Consider the following 19311-nt stretch of genomic DNA (forward strand, 5'->3'; position numbering starts at 1 on the left):
ATGATAAATTAAGGGAGGTGGAGTTTTTTTTGTTACTGTAACTGAGAAATACCATTAACAAGAAAGTTTAACAAACAAGGATGCATTGTGAAATTTGGGATAGAAAATTTGTCATTAACGCCTCCAGTTGGAGAAAAGTTGGCTGCAAGTGACAGCAATAAGCCAACAATGTGGAAACAAGGATTTCCTTTAAAAGCCACAGTCCAACATGAGGGTATTTCTTACAGCTCTTTCGTAAATTTTGAGCACATACTGTCAGATGTCCTCGGAGGTGCTGAATACCTTCAACTCCCATTACTATTGATGAAAGAGAAAGGTACTTTGACCAGTACAGGATGAAATCTTATAATTTGTCACAGTTTGTATGACTTGAAACTTCCTTTATTCTGAATTACTTAAGACAGGAAATAATCATATCCCCTGCGGTTATTGCGGTTAAACTGAAGTAGGCTTTCTTGCTGAAAGGAAGATAGATGAATAGATAGATGGATTAATAGATAAAAAGATGGCTGATGCATGGATAGAAAGATAGATGGTTGATAGATGAAAAGGAAGGGAGGGAGGGAGTGAGGGAGGGAAGAAGGAAGGAAGGAAGGAAGGAAGGAAGGAAGGAAAGTATAACATCATTCACATTCTATGGGCTGGATTTATAGGGAAATAAATTTTGCATATGTACACCCTGGATTTTATCACTTTAAGTTAAACATACTGCCTTTTTAAAGAGTTGCAGGGAAGAGATGGTTAGTGAGTTGAACTTTTCCTCCAATTTCCAAAATAGCCATTCTCACATAATTCAAAAAGAAAATTTTGTACCTCTACACGACGATAATTTATCCCAAAATTTTAGTTTTTAGGAAAGGATTCATACCTGGTATATGACTCCTGTTCTCCAGACTGAGAGTGGATAAGAGTCCCTCTACATTTGGAGGCCCCATTTCACACAACTGGGCCGGGACACCAATTGTCCACCATTGCATCAGCTCAAAATTGCTCAGGTTCTCTAAAATTCAGTGTAAAATATCTAAAATTGAGTGTCAGGTTCAAAATGTCAGCCAGGCAACTTAGAAGTATTCAAACACTAACTGACTTCAGATGTCTGTGAAATCGAATGGCTTTAATAAACTGTTATTTTGTCAGCCGGCAGAGTGTTATAGGATGTCTGGATGTAATCAGAGCATGGCAAATTCTGAGTCAGTTTACAGCTGACTCTACAATATAACCATACAACTGCAATCTGAGACACGACGCACACTAGGCAGAAAGCAGACTGCTCTTGTATGAGGATGGAAAGGAGTGTAAGAATGAAGTATCTTTTGCTGCTTCTCTTAACATATATAGCTGTTTCCAATGCTCTTCCTGCCCACCCCGAGAAAGACAACAAAGAAGATACAAAGCTTGTAGAGGTAACTTTATTGTCTGTATCTGAGTCTATAGCCTTTCCTCTTAGATTTAATCTGCATGTTCTAGCTGTGCAGCAGTTTGTTGTCTTTCTGAGACAATGCGGTTATACAGAACTCTGCAGTCCAAACTTTATTTAAATAGTATACTCAGTAAAAACTTGGAATGTCAAGTAAATAAGAATCCTGTTTCTATTTAGGTATGTTCCTCAGGAAAACATCTGTTTTTCTCTGAAATCAAAGGGAGATGATTCTGCTACCACAATACACAAACAGTATCAGTCCTAAGGTATTTATTTAAGAAACAGATCAAAGCATGAAATGTGTTTGCTTTGTTTTTTTCATTAGGATTACTTAAGCAACTTCTATGCCAGTGAGACAGACTCGAATCAGAGTGGATGGAAAACAAAAGCTGATTTTACAGCTGAGAAACTCCAAAAAATGCAAAGATTTTTTGGTTTGAAAGTGACAGGAAAACCAGATACCGAGACATTAGAAATGATGAAGAAACCTAGGTGTGGTGTTCCTGATGTAGGTCTCTATGGTGTTACTCTGCCCGGATGGAAGAAAAACAATCTCACATACAGGTCGTATTTCCATAATTAATTTTCTGTGCTTAAATTGTGGTTTTGTGGATATCCACTTTTGTTATATTTAAATATAACTTCCATAGCAACAGTTTCCAGATGGGAAGACAAAAATATTTTTCTTTCTCCAGCTGTTTGCTGAGCATATCCCTGAGAGCAATCTCTGAGAGTCAAGCTGGATACTTTACATTATATGAGACAACTACAGAATTTTGCCTGCTATGTGTCATTCCTGATATATATTCTGTGAGCCAAACAGAAATATCAGTTGCACCCAACACAAACCCCTTATCATCAAAATTTGTTGTGACTGTCAGCATAGTCACTGAAACCCAAGGAAACAATTTTCTTTATGCTCAAGAGACCAATTCCTGGATACAGTCCATTTTGTGAAAAACTCTTACCATGTATACCATTATTTTCCTGAAAAAGACATATTGGACAGTCATCACATCCCTTAAACTCAATCAGTTCAAGATGAGTTTGGGGAGCTGTTGGGCTACAGTGTGAATTGCTTCTTATGTATCTCTGTTTATCATCTTAACAATATCAGAAAAATTCTTTATGCAAGCGCTAAGTATTATTGCTTGAACCCTCGTAACTGTAGAACTGTGAACTACACCCCAGATATGAGCAAAGAAGATGTGGATAAAGCAATCCAGAAGGCATTTAAAGTGTGGAGTACTGTCACCCCACTGATTTTCACTCGCATCCAAGAGGGAATTGCAGATATAATGATTGCTTTTGGGAGAAAAGGTAATACACTGACTAAAAATCAATGGTAAGATTCATTTAAAGATTTTCCTGAAGTCATGACATAAAGTCAAAGTTATTTCAATATCATATTATAGGACAATATGATAGAACAAGAGGTAATAGCCTTATTAAGTCATTAGGTTATTAGGAAAAATATCTTCTTGGGAACAGTGGTGAGGCATTGGAACGGGCTGCCCAGGGGCATGGTGGAGTCACTGTCATCGGAGGTGATCAAGAAACGTGGAGATGTGGCACTGAGGGACATGGTTTAATGGGTACGGTGGGGGTGGGTTGATGCTTGGATTGGATGATCTTAGAGATCTTTTCCAACCTTAATGATTCTATGACTCTCCTTAGCTCATGGACATTGCCCTCGCTATTTTGATGGTCCTCTTGGTGTTCTCGCTCATGCCTTCCCACCTGGCAGTGGTTTTGGTGGTGATGTTCACTTTGATGAGGATGAAGACTGGACCACAGGCTCAGATGGTGGGTAACCAAAGGTTTCTGAAATGCTATGCAAATGGTAAATTGCTTTCTGATTTTATTAGGCAAAGGATAAACTGAGACAAAGCAAAGCACTAGCAGTTTGAGGATGTTACATGCTGCTGATGTGAAAACCAGCCTGATCTACTCTAGACCATATTACCAGATCCATGCTAAAAGCTGGCTCTGTTTCACCTCCCACTGCACATACTAGCTCCTGGCCTGCATTACTACACTTCCAATCCTCAGCAATAACACCAAATAGGTCCCTCAATAGTTTGTTGTAGCTTTACTTTGTATTCAATCTAGAATGGACTGATGTGTGTAAGTATTCTCCCAGTAATTTCAGCTTCCTGACACAACTAGGAATCAGAACATTCTGTTTGGATCACCCATGGGCTGAGGTACAGAGTGGGGAAATGACTACTAATGTGTGCCACCAGGTCAGAAAAAAGAGGAACACGAGGTGTTCAACCTTCCACTTGGGACATGGCTGTTCTGTGCCCAGCAGGCCATACAGCACCTGCTGCCTCTGACAGACCTGACAGTACATGGGCACATCACCCTCTTTTTATTTTACACTCTTTTCTCATCTGATTTTGAGGATGGGAAACAGCAGAGGAGAACTGCAATAGACTTGAGGTCACACTGCAGGAAATACAAGGAACTAACAGGAAGGTGTTGTAAGAGCACTGCACGAGGAGAGATGTAGGCTCACTGTGGCAGAAGAGAGCTGCACCATGGTGGCTGGGCTTGTCACATGGACAAAATGCATTGTTTATCCTATACCGGGAATGAATGGGTCAGCCCCAGCTTTGCTGCTATTCCTGAACAACGCAGCTCCATCAGTGATGTGCTACAGAACTTGTTGGCCAGCTTGGAAAACTCATGAGAAGAAAGGACAGGAAATGTGTGTGGAAACTTATGGCTTTGTTTGTCTTTCTGAGAAATGGAAATATTGGCTTCAGACTGCCTGTCTTGGGCAATCGATGACCAGTCCTCTGCTCTGCCACAGGCTTGTGATCTCCACTGTTATGTTGCTGGCTCCCAGGCAGCAGAGCAGATGGTTGACCTTCCCAAATTCAGAAAGGCGTATAACTTGGAGGAATGCAAATAATTAAATGCACGTTGAAGGAAGTCCCATTCTTATCTGATTACTGTGTTAATATTTCACTGGTAATAAGCATGTATAAGCATAATTTTTTAAAGGTATTTTATTTGGCAAGGCTATAGAGAAGATATATGCTTAAAACTCTTAGATAAAAAGGTAAATCATTCAGGTAAAACTGTATTTTTCTTTGTTCATGACTTCAACTTTGTTACTCACATGGAGGAGAATGGCACACAATGACACTTTGGTATCTCAGCTGAGCACACAGTGCACCCTCTTCTTTTCCTGTAGTGCCGTCAGTTTGACCTGACTCATGATCTAATCTGCTCAAGCTCAGCTGGGAAACCCTGCCAGGACACTCCTCAGGGCTGCACCCACACTCATCTCCAGACATCCATTCATGCCACACACGTACTTTCAACAGCTAATAGAAAGAACAGCCAGAAAGAGAGCCAAGAATTGCTCTCTTTGAATGGTGGAAGAGTGAAACCTACCTACATATAAAATGTTTGTGTATATACACATATACATTATAGGTACATGTACATGCATACCCTAGTGAATTTTGATATACTGTGTACAAATCATCATAGCATTAGTTGTGTTGTGTTCAGAATGTATTACTCAATTGTAGGTCAAAATTAGACCAACCTCTCTATCCATTTCTTAAGGATTCAATCTGTTCCTGGTTGCTGCTCACGAGGTTGGCCATGCGCTGGGTCTCTCCCATTCTAACGACCAGAGGGCCTTGATGTTCCCCAATTACGCATATACCAGCCCCAGTGAATTTCCTCTCTCTCCAGATGACATAAGTGGCATTCAGTCTATTTATGGTAAGTAAAATCCACTTCCTAAAAAAAAGAACCGAGCAACAGGGAAGTAATTTCTTTCACAAATTTTCAGCATAAAATTCTCATTGAATTCACATAGTATCAAAAATCCATTTATATATGAAAAGCTTAATGTTTCTACAAATTTTGTACTTTCTAAAACTTCTTTCTAGGTTCTGCAACAAAAACCCCAGGTAAAAGGCCATCCATCCCTACATCACCTAACGCCTGTGGCCCCCAGATATCTTTTGATGCCGTAACTACACTCCGACGAGAAATCATATTTCTAAAGGGAAGGTAAAAATTGATGTGGCTTCTGTCTATGTGGAGTTTATGTTTTCATGTTTGTTTTCTAGAAAGACTGAATGTCTAGGTGGATAACATAACTATGATTATGGGATTTACAGTGAAACAAATGGATAGAATTCAGAAATAATAGTATATTGAAACAAAGACTGTTAGCAGATAGATAGGAATTATGTTAATCTTTTTGTAGGATCCCTTGACAAAGTAGCCTACTTGTTGTTTCAGAAAACATCTTGATCCTAATAGATTTTCTCCCAAATGTATAGATGGTTACACCAAGCAGTGAAATGAATAACTGATGCAGCCATTTCCTAAGGGATAAGTATGTTCTAGAATATAGTTTGACCACTATCTCTTCCAGCTACCTATCCAAGCCTTGTGTCTGGGCACACAGAAAAAAGCCTTCTCATCTGGGACCCTATGCTTCTCACATTATACAGTACAACATCAACCTGCATTTGTCAGCTGCTTGTAGGTGATATCATAAATCAACCAATACCAATGAGAAGGGTAATTCCAGAAATAAATCAGAACCAAAAAAAGCTTCATATCCCAAACAAGGGAGTTTTCCTTTCTGACACATCAAGCCAGGTAGTGCCACTGACATGAAGGAACTTGTGAGTCAAATGTTGTTCACATTCTTGTGCATATGTAGAAACATCTGTGGTTTATTGTTTACTACTAAACCTGTTTCATATTTAAATCAGACACTTATGGCGAGTCTATCCTGATAACTCAGAAGTTGAACTTGAATTAATTTCTGCCTTCTGGCCATCTCTGCCATCTGGTATTCAAGCTGCATATGAGAACATGAAAGATCAGATCCTGTTTTTCAAAGGTGAAGTATGGGAATTTCTTTAAATTTTTCTTACTTTTAATTTTGAGGAAAAATAGGAGGGACAAAACCATACCACCTTTAAAAAGGGAGGTTGGGCGGGTTTCATCAAGTTTTCTTACAGTATACACTGAGGGATTATATATTTTTTTTTCATTTAGTTTCTCAAAATCTAGAGTAGAAGTTTAGAATTGTTTCTTTTAATAGGCAATAATTTCTGGATTGTCAGCGGATATAAGGTGCTGCTTGGTTATCCAAAGAACATCAACACGCTAGGCTTCCCTAAAGGTGTTAAGAAAATCGACGCAGCTGTTTGTAACAAAAATACAGGGAAGACAGACTTCTTCATAGGTGACAAGTACTGGAGGTAAGAAAAATAGACAAATACTTTCTTATGATTGATGCCTATATAATTACACCGTTAAAATCATCTGTATGATGAAAGAGAAATTAGACCTCTAGAGATCTCTGTGGAATCAGGTAACACAAAGACATAAAGAATGTGTTTGACTCCTGCGGGGAAAAGAATAAAGCTTCCACTTTAGAGAGCTTAATAATGTGCTGAAACAGGCACCCAGGATCATAGAATCATTTTGATGTGTTATATCTGGAAGCTGAAAAAAAATCCAACATCTAGACTGCCTTTACAAATAAAGTAGACAAAATTATCTCTAGAAAATAAAGAATCGAGAGGCAACTTATTTCAGTGGAAGGCTGCCTGGGATAGCCTGTGCAGAATTTTTCTGATTTCAGTTCTGAAGAGCCCTCTTTTAGACAGTTCATTTCCCTTTGTTTAACTGATTAGAATTAGATTTACAAGACACAACTTTTAAATTTAGTATTAAATGTGGAGGTTGGTTGCCCTGCCTGTGGCGGGGGGGTTGGAGATTCATAATCCTTGAGGTCCGTTCCAACCCGAGCCATTCTGTGATGCTGTGACATCCTATTTACTATCTGTACGAGTGATTGCCAATTCTTGAACACCAGGCAAATAGAAGTAAAGTCAGCTTTGAGAAGCTGACAGATTTCTCCTTTGTGGAAGGGCTACTGCTGCAAAGGCTTCTTCAGGCAACCAGGAGCATATGTGGGTCAAGTTTACTTTGTTATGACTAATTGTAAGGGTCCTTAGTAAGACATACTGTATCAGCTGGATTTTTGGCTGCATGTGGTTTCCTGTCCTTTGTTTTTGATAGTTTTGTAAAGAATGTTTACAATATCTTGCAGTGCTATTTTACTGCCTTGGTCACAAGATAAGAACCTAAGAACCACAACAGCACAAATTTCTTACCTACTAACACTCATTCTCTGAGTCTCAAGTCTCTGTGACAATTATTTATTGTATCCAAGGAGAAGTAAACAAAGGCTTGCTTAGATTTGTTTGTCCCTCAAATTCCTCAAATTTGTTTCCTCAAATCTTCAGGAATCTTGGTTACTCCTTTCAGCTCTCAAATTCAGTTTTATCTTATAAAAATTGGCCTGGCTTCATTAGGAACAACTTCATTTTCCTGTCTTCCATCTAAATCTGCCTGCTGATAAAGAACTATGTAGAATATTATATGAGTCCAAAAACAATTTAAAATTCATGATATTTGTGCAACTACTATAGAGACAGTGAATAACATTCAAAGGCTGCTTCATCCTTTACAGAATTTATGTTTACATTCTGTAAATTCCATGTCTCTGTTTATATGATGTAGGTATGATGAAAACACCCAATCCATGGAGAAGGGTTATCCTAGGAGGACAGTCAATGACTTTCCAGGAATTAGCCAGAGGATTGATGCTGTTTTCCAACATAAAGGTACAAGAAATTTGGGTACCTGTTTTAGCAGGAGGGCTGGACTCGATGATCTGTTTGGATCCCTTCTAACCCCTGTGATTTTGTGATTCTGTGAAATGAACTTTTAATTAAAATCAGTTTACTTGTAATGAGTATAAGTTCAGAAGTTATTATAAATGTCATATTTCTGAATCTTGCAAAAGACAGAACTGAACAGATGCTCTCCTTTGTGCACAAAGATGGTGTTCCTCAGTTTGTTATAATGAAGCTACTTCTTGTTTGCATAGTGTAATGATTTATTTTTTATTCCTAGGATTATTCTACTTCTTCCATGGATCAAGGCAGTTGAAGTTTGACCCTACTGCTAAAAAAGTTATCAGTGAAATAAAGAGTAACATCTGGTTTAACTGTTAATACCATTAATCTTTCTTATACACAGCAAATGAGAAAAAAAAAAAGTTGTACTAGATTTCTCTACAGTTGTTCATTTGTACACTGTTATATGGAAGAAATAGCTGGACTAGTTTTTGTATGTGTCTACTATTTTAAAGAACCAGCATTGCAGCTATAATTGTATTCTAGAGGTCAAGAGAAGATAAAAAAAAGGTATTTTTTCCCCTGATTAGGTGCAAAATGTCCAACATAATTTATGATATGGGACAGAGGGGTCAAATATTTTGGTAAGAAATCATTTTAAGTTTGATGTATTTTCGGCTTTGTAAGTTGAAGGCATTTTGTCTTTCTAAGAGAAAGTGAAATACTTCATATTAATATGACTATTAAAGTTGTAAAATATTCTTCCAACACAGAATATTTGTATTTTTCTTCTTTTCTCCCCGGACAGGGGGAGCCAAGCTTTTTGTTACTCACTTACTCTGCTGCCTCATCTCCTGCCATATTGTCCTGTACCTCTTTGGTTATAGCAACTTTGCACCTTTCACACCAAATCAGTATTGTTGCCACCAAAGTCATCTCCCTGCCACAGTGTCCAAATACATTTACTCATCCCTATCTGTCTTTCAGTTATGTCTAACAGTTATTTCATCAGCAGCCACTTAGGATCAATTCACAAATCTTTGTAAGCCTACAAAAGATATGCTTCACAAATCCTACTTAAGAAATACATTCTTCTATCATTCTGTATTGCACTACCTTTGCTCTGATAGTACAAAATCTGTGCTCCAAGTGGAAATACATCTGATATTTATTGTGTGCTTCCTCTGCACTTGGGCTAGACCCCTCACAAAACCAAGCAAAAGCTATAAAATGACAGCTATAACTTCTTCAAGCATTTCCTTTACTTTTAATTCTGGAAAGAGGCCCAGAGCACACTGCCAAATGGCTGTCATATCATGTGCACAGCTGGGAATATCTGAGAACTTGGTATCATTGATATTGACTTGCCCTGCTCCCTAGTTCTCCCGTGTCTGGCCGTTTTACACACCTGTTGCATGTTTAAGTAAAAAGTTCATTTTTGCTATGTGCTCTTACCATGCTAGCTGCAACAATGTAATGGTTTCAACACAGACTTTAACAGCTTGGTTTGGTTTAAAGGATGCTGTCCTTATGTTGCTGCCATTGCTATGAAACTGTCTGGCTTGGTTCCCAATGGGAAAACTTAATGGAGAATCAGATATGCTATCTCACTAATCTACAAAAGTAATCACAGTGAACAGCAGCATACTCTAGATCCCTAACAAAATTTAAAGTGGGATGAAACAGTAGACATTTGATGGAGATTCATCTGACAACTTCAGCTGTCTGTCTCTCTGTATTCATAGTCTACATGAGTTAGGGAAGATCAAAAGAAGAGGGAAGTTCTCCACAGTGTTACTCATCTCATCCAAAGACTGTGTTAGGACAAGTCAGTACCTCCACCTTCTGGAGAAAACATCTATTTTCAGAGGCGAGCCAGTCAACTAACCTAAAGTAACTAGTTTTCAGACAGCTGAAGTTTGTTCAAATGTACAGTGTCACTGCTAAGCATTTTTCAGTTTTTACGGGATCCCAAACAGAAGGGCATGCAATTTTTATCTTTTCTGATGCAAAATTTTTGGTGAGACACACCACTGCTTTATCACTACAAGTCAATGATAAAGCTGAAGGCACCTACTTGGATCAACACTACCAGTGACCACAAAGGAGGTGCTGAGCCAGTTACACCCAAATATTTATACCCAGAGGCAAGTTTATTCTTTCGTACACTCTGCTTGGTGTGTAACACAATCGTAATCTTAACTGCAAGTTTAATCACTGAGTCATTAAGGTTACTCAGTGTTTCATAATACATGGGCAAGTTCCTCTACTTCAAATACATAAACAAACATCATAGCTATTCTGTACTCCCTTCTTTTCTTGTGTGTTTCATTGTTTCGCAACTCGAATAACTTGTCTTCAGGAAAGTTAATTTTTAACATCAAAATGCTGTTAATGTTTTCTGACTGGCAGCTTAGGCATTGTGTTAAGCCAATGTAGGGTGCACGTTCATAGGTCATCTGCAAAAATAAATAAAGCAATGAATACTGATTTTCCTGTATTCACAAAGGAGGTCTGAAAATCCACACCCAACACAAAAGAGCTGGACTTTTGCTTAGTGATAATGGCACAATCACTCTGATTATCCTCTTCATTTATTGCTTCTGTGGTAGAATAGGAGTTGGAACAGAAACATCACAGTAGAAATCCAGTGAGGTTGTCCTCTCCCCAGTCTCTGTCAGTAGCTTGGCTAACAAGGAATTATGTATTGTACCTCATTGTGCCTTCCCACAGCCCTTGAGAGCTGCCAACTCCACCTCCCAGACATTCTCTTACAACACCTGTAACTCCTCATAATGTGTATAATTCCTTATCACATTCCCATCCCACATGTAGGTTACCAGCCTGTAATGCTGTGTGGTTACCCATGAGCTGATTAGCCAGCTGGCCCTACAAACCAAACATGGAATCAGTTATCATCCTTTCCTCATCTAGTAGTAATTCCTCTCCTCTAACCAGCTGCCATGTACCACAAAACTCCTAGGAACTTCAACGACTCAATTCACCTGGCTGAAGTTCGCCAGCACACTCAACACTAACTGTGGGAGCAGATGGGCACACAAGCAGATACACAGGACAAGATCCTATGTGGTCAGCCTGGAATAATTTTGTCAGAGTTTTCATTGAACATCCTTCTTGCTTTTCATTGCACATTTCCATTTGGTTTTGTAACATTATATTCCTCCTACTGCTGACCAGGGGATTTTGAAAGAGCAAACAAGGCAAGCAAAAAAGACATATAAAAACAAGGAAGTACCTAATTCACACTTGTCTCTCCAGTTTTCATATCACACATATATATTAATAAATAAATAAATAAATAAATAAATAAATAAATAAAAATTGTTCTTTGTTTCTCAGCCAATATATATTTAATGATATGGGGGCCCCGGGCAGTCTGATCTATAGTTGGCAACTCTGCCCATGGCAGGGGGGTTGGAGCTTGGCAATCTTTAAAGTCTCTTTCAACCTAAGCCATTCTATGATTCTATGAGACTGGATTAGGAAATGAGAAATTTATGTATTCTGATGCAATGTGTTGCTGAAACACACAAAATATAGCATCTGTGATGGGCTACCATGAAGAGTTCCTGATCATTCCTCTGACTGTGAGGATGTGGATTCCCAATATTTATAAAGAAGTGCTTTAGCTACCAGAACAGGGTGAGGGCTATGTGCAATTGAATACTGACTAGAGTAGAGCTTAAAACCCCTTTTCTTCCTCTTCCCTTTTGAGATGAGCAGCCATCTGCAGCACTTCCAAGTGACTCAGATACCCCTGTTTTCCAAAAGCTTCAAGAAAACTGATACTGCAGGATCTTCACATCACTCCCATTTACCAGAAAGGGAGCAAGGAGGACCTGGGGAACTACAGGCTGGTGAGTCTCATCTCTGTGCCTGGGAAGATCATGGAACAGATCCTCCTGGATGACATGTTTGATCACACAAGGAATGAGTGTGTGATCCGAGACAGCCAGCACGGCTTCACCAGGGGAAGGTCATGCTTAACCAACCTGGTGGCCTTCTATGATGGAGTGACAGCATTGGTGGACAAGGGAAGGCGACCGATGTCATTTACCTGGACTTGAGCAAGGCCTTTGACATGGTCCCCCACCACATCCTTATCTCCAAATTGGAGGGATGTGGATTTGATGGGTGGATCACTCGATGAATAAGAAACTGGTTGAAAGGCCACAGACAGAGGATGGTGATCAATGGCTCTACGTCCAGGTGGAGGCCAGTAACGAGTGGTGTCCCCCAGGCATCTGTCTTGGGACCGGTGCTCTTTAACATCTTTATCAATGACATCGATGACGGAACTGAGTGCACCCTCAGCAAGTTTGCTGATGACACCAAGCTGAGTGGTGCAGTTGACACGGTAGAAGGAAGGGATGCCATTCAGAGGAACCTCAACAGACTTGAAAGGTGGGCCCAGGTGAACCTAATGGGGTTCAACACAGCAAAGTGCAGAGTTTTGCACTTGGGCCAGAGGAATCCCAGGCATCCATACAGACTGGAAGGAGCAGTCCTTGAGAGAAGCCCTGCGGAGAAGGATCTGGAGGTCCTGATGGATGAAAAACTTAACATGAGCCAGCAGTGTACTCTTTCAGCTCAGAAAGCAAAATGGGTATCCCTGGGCTCCATCAGAAGAGGGGTGGCCAGCAGGGACAGGGAGGTGATTGTCCCCCTCTACTCTGCTCTTGTGAGGCCCCATCTGGAGTACTGTGTCCAGGTCTGGAGCCCCCAGTATAAGAAAGACAGGGAGCTGTTGGAGAGGGTCCAGAGGAGAGCCACGAAGATGATCAGGGGACTGGAGCACCTTCCCTACAAAGACAGGCTGAGGGAGCTGGGCTTGTTCAGCCTGGAAAAAAGAAGGCTGGGGGTGACCTCACTGCAGCCTTTCAGTACCTAAAGGGAGCCTACAAACAGGAGGGGAATCAACTCTTTGAAAGGATAGATAACTGCAGGACAAGGGGGAATGGTTTTAATTTGAGGGAGGGAAGATTTAGATTGGATGTCAGGGGGAAGTTCTTTACGGAGAGAGTGGTGAGGTGCTGGAACAGGCTGCCCAGAGAGGTTGTGGATGCTCTGTCCCTGAAGGTGTTCAAGGCTGGATTGGATGTGGCTCTGGGCAGCCTGGTCTAGTATTAAATGTGGAGATTGGTGGCCTTGCCTGTGGCAGGGGGGTTGGAGATTTATGATTCTTGAGGTCCCTTCGAACTCAGGCCATTCTGTGATTGTGTGATTGTGTGATTCTGTGATACTAAAAGCAGTAAAGACATATGCATTGGAGCTAGTCGATGAAGAAAGAACTTGTCACCTGGATGTGCATAACACTTTCTTGCATTCAGTGGTAATTTCACGCTGTTAATTGCCCAAATCGTTATAACAGAACAGGAGGGTGCATGGCCAATATTTAAGCATTGGGAACCAATAGACACTTCAAACAGCTTAATTAACATTAACTCTTCTAAACTCTGAACCTTCATCATATCAGAACTACATCCAAGGCACAGCACTGGCACTCAGTGCTGCCATTGCAGGTACCAAGATAGGAGATCAGCAGGAAACACAGATGGGTTGCACCATGTACAGGTGCCTAAAACAGGGGTAAGCACATCTCTTAGGGTTACAAACAGGGGCAGAGACCTTTGCAGAACGACCACTCTTAACAGCCATCTCAGGGGTACAGCCAAGGGTGTCTGGTACACCTACTTTGTAAACAGGACCTTAAACAGGACCTGAAGGTTTGTGATGTGGATTCTGTGGTTCTGGCTGAGGGACTTTTCCCTGGTCTGCTTACGTTCTTTAATTAAAGCAGTTTGTGAAGGGTGGTGGTAGGAGACCACAGGGAGTTGTGGGCCCTTAACAGCACAGAGGTCCCTCAAGGGCTGGGACAGGAGGTGCACAGCTGCCACCCAGCGGTGACAGCTTTTCTGGCATCTGCTATGGGCTGAAAAGGTTACACTGATTCAGATGAAAAATCAGTATTAGAAAGTGAAGGTGTTTTGGGGAAAAAGAAAAAAAAAAACACACACACGAAAAAGAAACCAAAGTCTTACAGACATATGGCAAACGTTGTAATTACATTGAAGAATTTGGTAATAAAGATGAAAAATACATAGTTCACTAACAGCACTGAAGAAAATTTTTCAAACATATGTTATGTATATATAGTACAAGTACTCCTTATTTCTCACTGTGTTTCAGACTATTTTCATTACCTTTATAAGCACTGCTCTTATTTTTTTCTCAGGAGAAGGAGGCCAAACTGCTACAGGTATGTTCTGGAGTAAAATGCTGCAAGTCAACAAATAGAGTGTTTGTGTACAGACATACATAAACATCACCTGGATATGTGCTTTAACAAGCTTAGAATATAGAAAGAGAATGGTTATAATTAAAGAAATCTTTTTCAAGAATTATAAACTCTACCTTACTTTCCAGGATCACAATGCAGCAAGAAGATAGGCTTTAATTAGAGAAAATTCATATAAAAATTCAAATATGTATTTAAGTAACACTACTTTGAAATCTTTTGCTCTGTCTGAGTCCTTATGAAAATATCTGTTCCCTGTGACCACAGAAATGTACCACCAATAACAAAGCCCACACAAAGCATGGCCATTCCTCAAGCACTTGGATGAGCAAATGTTCACAAGTTATTACAACCAAACAGGTTCTTTTGCCAGCTTAGACAAGCATCAAACTATGTTACATGTTATGTTCTGAATGAAGTTAACAAATTCTGCAGAGGCCTTCATATACAGAAAATAAGTTAAATTCAAGGCCATACGCAGGGCTAAATTTCTACCAGAAAGGTGAGTAGAAGCAGCTGGAGAACAAATGCCTAATGGATACACTGGATTGAATTAACTCACGGAAGCATGTGGAAAATAGATAATATCCCATAATTTAACAGTGTTGATTATTCACTTGTGTATGAAACAAGACTGGATCTCACCATTCTCATTTCCTGTGTAGTCCCCTGATTTCTCATCCCTATAACTAAACCCTGCACTACACTGACCTTTCTATCTCCTCCTCTGGTTTTGCACAGGTGATTTTCATGTGCAGATTATTGTAAGTCACAATTTTGAGAACTATTGCTATTGCTATTAAAGAGAAAAAGGCTAAATAAAATACTAATTGTAGAACAGAAGATACAGAGGACATTACAGAGGACATTACAGAGGGCCTGGGGCCCTCAGTACAAGAAAGACAGAAAGCTCCTGGAACGGGTCCAGAGGAGGGCCACTAAGATGATCAGAGGGCTGGAGCACCTTTCCTATGAGAAAGGTTGAAGGAACCTGGGCTTGTTTAGCTTGCAAAAGAGAATGCTCCAAGGCAACCTCACTGTGGCCTTCCAATAATTGAAGGAAGCATATAAACAGGAGGGGGAACAGCTGTTTACATGTGTTGATAGTGATAGGACAAGGGGGAATGGTCTTAAACTGAGACAGGGGAGGTTTAGGTTAGATATTAGGAGGAAGTTTTCCACACAGAGGGTGGTGACACACTGGAACAGGTTGCCCAAGGAGGTTGTGGTGCCCCATCCCTGGAGGCATTCAAGGCCAGGCTGGATGTGGCTCTGGGCAGCCTGCTCTGGTGGTTGGTGACCCTGCACATAGCAGGAGGATTAAAACTGGATGATCATTGTGATCCTTTTCAACCCAGGCCATTCTATGATTCTATATGATTTATGGATATTCCTGACCACCAGAAGCACTTGTGTGTTGTGCAGGTGACAGAGCACATTTGCTTTAAAAGAAATGACAAACTCATGAGGAAGGATCCTGAACTTTGAGTGAGAATGATGATTAAGTGACAAAGGACAAAAATAAGGACTCTGCCTCTTAACAGCATCTACTAGGGACAGGAGATAAGTGACTTTAATAAACTAGGACCAGTAACTTAGTAATGCATTAGCATTTTGTTTCAGAGTAGCAGTGCAGTTTTGAAGTCAGTCTCCTCCTCGTTCTCACTTGCCATGCATAGTTTCAGTTTGCAGAGCAGTCTGGGGCCACAGAAATAAGATTGCTGGTGGAGGACAATCTGTCACAGCTGCCCACATACTGACAGAGATCAGGGTTCAAACTGAAGAATGGCCCTTTGGGTACTTTCTAACGATGTGGCCACTTCAGAACCAGAAATCTGTCCCAAGTCTCCTCCTGAGTGCTTTGCCTGTGGGCAGCTAACAGCAGGGAGTTATAAAACAGATGAGTCGAGCCATCTGGTAATGTTTCTATCAGCAACAGTTATAGAAATGCAATTATGCATGACTGGGATTGTGCTGGAATACATTTGTGTTGTTCAAGGCAAGCAGATGAGTACATAGTCTGGGCACGTCTCCCTGACAAAACTGTGTCTGTTTGCTGGTGGTAACCACAATCACCTACACTGATATCCATGTATAAGCTTCCATTTCATATTTTTTGCTTAGAAATTGCAAAATCATTCAGTTTTTCAGAAATATAACTGTAAAGTCTCTGGCAGGAGTAAATATCTAGAGTAACTCAGATGCCAAACAGGTAAAACAAATTTGTGCAGGGAGAAGTCAGTGGAACTGAAGGCTAAGTGCACAGTCAGAGGTGTAGCTGTCCCACAGAGTTGTCCTGCAGCTATCCAAAATCCCACAGCTTCACTTCAGGGCTGCACTTTGAAAGGTCATGTCAGAAATTAAAGTTCTATGAATGATACAGAGCACCTGTCAGTATCCAAGTGTTGCAATGTGAGCTGAATTCAGCAATCCTGCTGAAAAAATCGAAGGATTGAGTTTAGTTTTACACAGAAGCGAACAGAGCTGAAGAGCAGTGATGAGCCAGAACCTGCATTCAAAACCTATCTGGGTTTCTGTATGTCCCTCCCATATTCCCCTGGCTGTTCCCTGCACCTCATGACAAGACAGCTAGAGACATGTAGGCATACCTAGTGTCCAGGGACAGCGGAAATGGCCCACATCACTATGTTCATGCTCCAGAGACCATGACATAGGGTTCCTGACAGCAAACTACCAGCTTTTTTTTTTTTTCTTAGAATCACAGAAACACCAAGGTTGGAAAAGACCTATAAGATCACCTAATCCAGCTTTTTCCAGAAGCTCTGAGTTCTGGATTTTCTGGCTTTGGAAATGAGTAGGCATTGTTTGGACGATTTAATGGGCCACTGGCATTTCTGAATTTATATCAACACTTCTCCTGTTTGTTACTCAAATCTCTTACCTTCATTCTGAATTTAGCCCAAAAGATCCATAGTGCAATTTTGCTATAAGGTACAGTACTTGAAATTACAGAAAGGGTCTATTATAAAAAAAGGCAGAGTGCAAGTTCAGGTGCAGGATTTTTCATCTGTTTTAGTGAGAAACACATGCTACACCAAGTACGCTGCAATATGTTATGAAGACTTTTGAAAATATTTTAAAACATAGGTTGGTTGTCACTAAACGAAATGCTGTTACTGCATGCTAATCAGTAACATTTTCACCTGCTATCTCATTACTGTTACACAACACTGCCACTAGATGTCATGTTATAAAACACATTATATTCATCCCCACAAATGCACGAATGTAGTTAACAACTGAAGTAGAGGAAAGTATTGCACATCTTACTATTGATCTTTATCTTTCAGCAGTAGAAAACTATTGGTCTCCCCTGAAGACTCCACTGTTACAGCATATAAAACTATAGGAAAGGCCATGAAACCACGAAACCACCTCTCTCATTTGGGCTCATACAGTGTTTTTAAAGCATCTTTCAGAATGGATCCTGGTTCATGACAGGAGGGTTTAGGATTTATCACATGGGAAAGTGTTTGTGGAGTGCTTTTTGTTCACAATGCTCCAGTCTGTTAGCAATAAATTAGTCTCCCTGAGCTGTTTTGCTTGCGACGGAAATTGACTCATGATAACCCTATCCTTATCTCAATCCATGAACCTTTTTTTCCCTATATTTTCTCCCTCCGTTCTTTTGAGGACAAAGAAAGAGAATGTGGTATTGTGGAGTTCAGCAACCCTTCCGTATGAAATGACCACGCAGATCAATTCTGAAGCATTTATCTGCTTGTAATGTTAGAGGAAAAGGGTCCAGAAATACATGTGGATCACAGTGGTCCCTTATCTATTCTTGAGTAAATTAAGCAGTGTCACAGAAGCATTAATCTATGCCATTACATTATTACCTTGGTTCCTGGCACTGCTTTGCCCTGGATAAACATGATTCAGGAGTCAGTACAGTTCATCGACGTTTCTCAAGAAGTAATCTACATGTAGCTCCTTGTATTAAAAGATAATTTTAGATAAGTGGAGAGTGTACAGCGATAGCCTGTGTTTGTATCTTGATAGCTTGCCGCACTCGTGTGATAAGTACGATGTGCCTGAGCCTACCTTCTTGTTAATACCACCAGGTTTTACTCCCACCTGATAAGCAATCTTTCATTCACCTGGATCTTGCACAATCCTTTCCCCTTCTCTGAAGTCCTGGGTTCTAATAGCCTTTCTTTTGGGGGCTGGAAATGAAGGCAAACCTGACCCTCGGAAGTCAGAGATCCAACTTTAAGACCTTTTTAAAAATTGCAAAAGCTTGTATTTTCTGGATATTCCATTCATACCTGGCTTTCTAAAAGCACATCCTCTCATTCATCTCAGCCCTTCGCTCAGTTATGCCACTGAAATCAACTGCAATGGGAAGTCTTGTTCAGTGCCCAATAATTCTTTATCCTACCATTCTCTATAGACTCCATCTCTGTAAGGCAGACCTAAGAATAATGTCTACTACTGCATCACTTGTGCTCTGTTCAAAACAACCAAGTCTGAACATACTCAGATAAACTTCCTTCTGCGAATCTTTCTGCCAAGTCTTAGGATCTTCAAAATCTGGTCCTTTTTCCAGTCTGTCCCAGTGTCCCAGCTTTCATCTGCCTGATTCCAGCATCATACAGATTGTTTAATCTGAACGATTTAGGAGCCCAATCATTGGCCAAGTGAAAGCATCCCAGGGACAAAACAGATTTCAAGTATCTCTTCTGAGTTTCTGGGAATGATCATCACTAATTTTGTTTTTCTCAGATATTGTAGCATTTGGGAAATGTTTAACTTTTCTAAAAGTCTGTGTAAACTCAGAATCCTGAACTTCAGTTGTTAAGTGGTAAGAAACAGAACTGTTTGCACGTGATGGAAATGTGGGCTTTTTT

The 19311-nt window shown here is 40.3% G+C and overlaps 1 protein-coding gene across 2 annotated transcripts in view; it reads left to right on the forward strand.

The window, feature by feature from the left end:
• Window positions 1-1233: 1233 nt before the first annotated feature.
• Window positions 1234-19311, forward strand: part of LOC100543400 (collagenase 3-like) — a 23416-nt gene continuing 5338 nt past the window's right edge. The window contains exons 1-10 of one of the 2 annotated variants that reach the window (XM_031552063.1): window positions 1234-1403; window positions 1746-1984; window positions 2592-2740; window positions 3098-3226; window positions 5006-5167; window positions 5338-5461; window positions 6178-6308; window positions 6513-6672; window positions 8003-8106; window positions 8399-8893. In XM_031552063.1, the coding sequence (XP_031407923.1) occupies window positions 1278-1403; window positions 1746-1984; window positions 2592-2740; window positions 3098-3226; window positions 5006-5167; window positions 5338-5461; window positions 6178-6308; window positions 6513-6672; window positions 8003-8106; window positions 8399-8499 (1425 nt within the window). In that variant the 5' untranslated portion in view covers window positions 1234-1277 and the 3' untranslated portion in view covers window positions 8500-8893. Of the gene's footprint in view, window positions 1404-1745; window positions 1985-2591; window positions 2741-3097; window positions 3227-5005; window positions 5168-5337; window positions 5462-6177; window positions 6309-6512; window positions 6673-8002; window positions 8107-8398; window positions 8894-19311 lie in introns of those variants that run through there. The other variant, XM_031552064.1, reaches the window with a different exon arrangement.

This window comes from Meleagris gallopavo, chromosome 1, assembly GCF_000146605.3.
Source record: "Meleagris gallopavo isolate NT-WF06-2002-E0010 breed Aviagen turkey brand Nicholas breeding stock chromosome 1, Turkey_5.1, whole genome shotgun sequence".
Classification (NCBI taxonomy): Eukaryota; Metazoa; Chordata; class Aves; order Galliformes; family Phasianidae; genus Meleagris; species Meleagris gallopavo.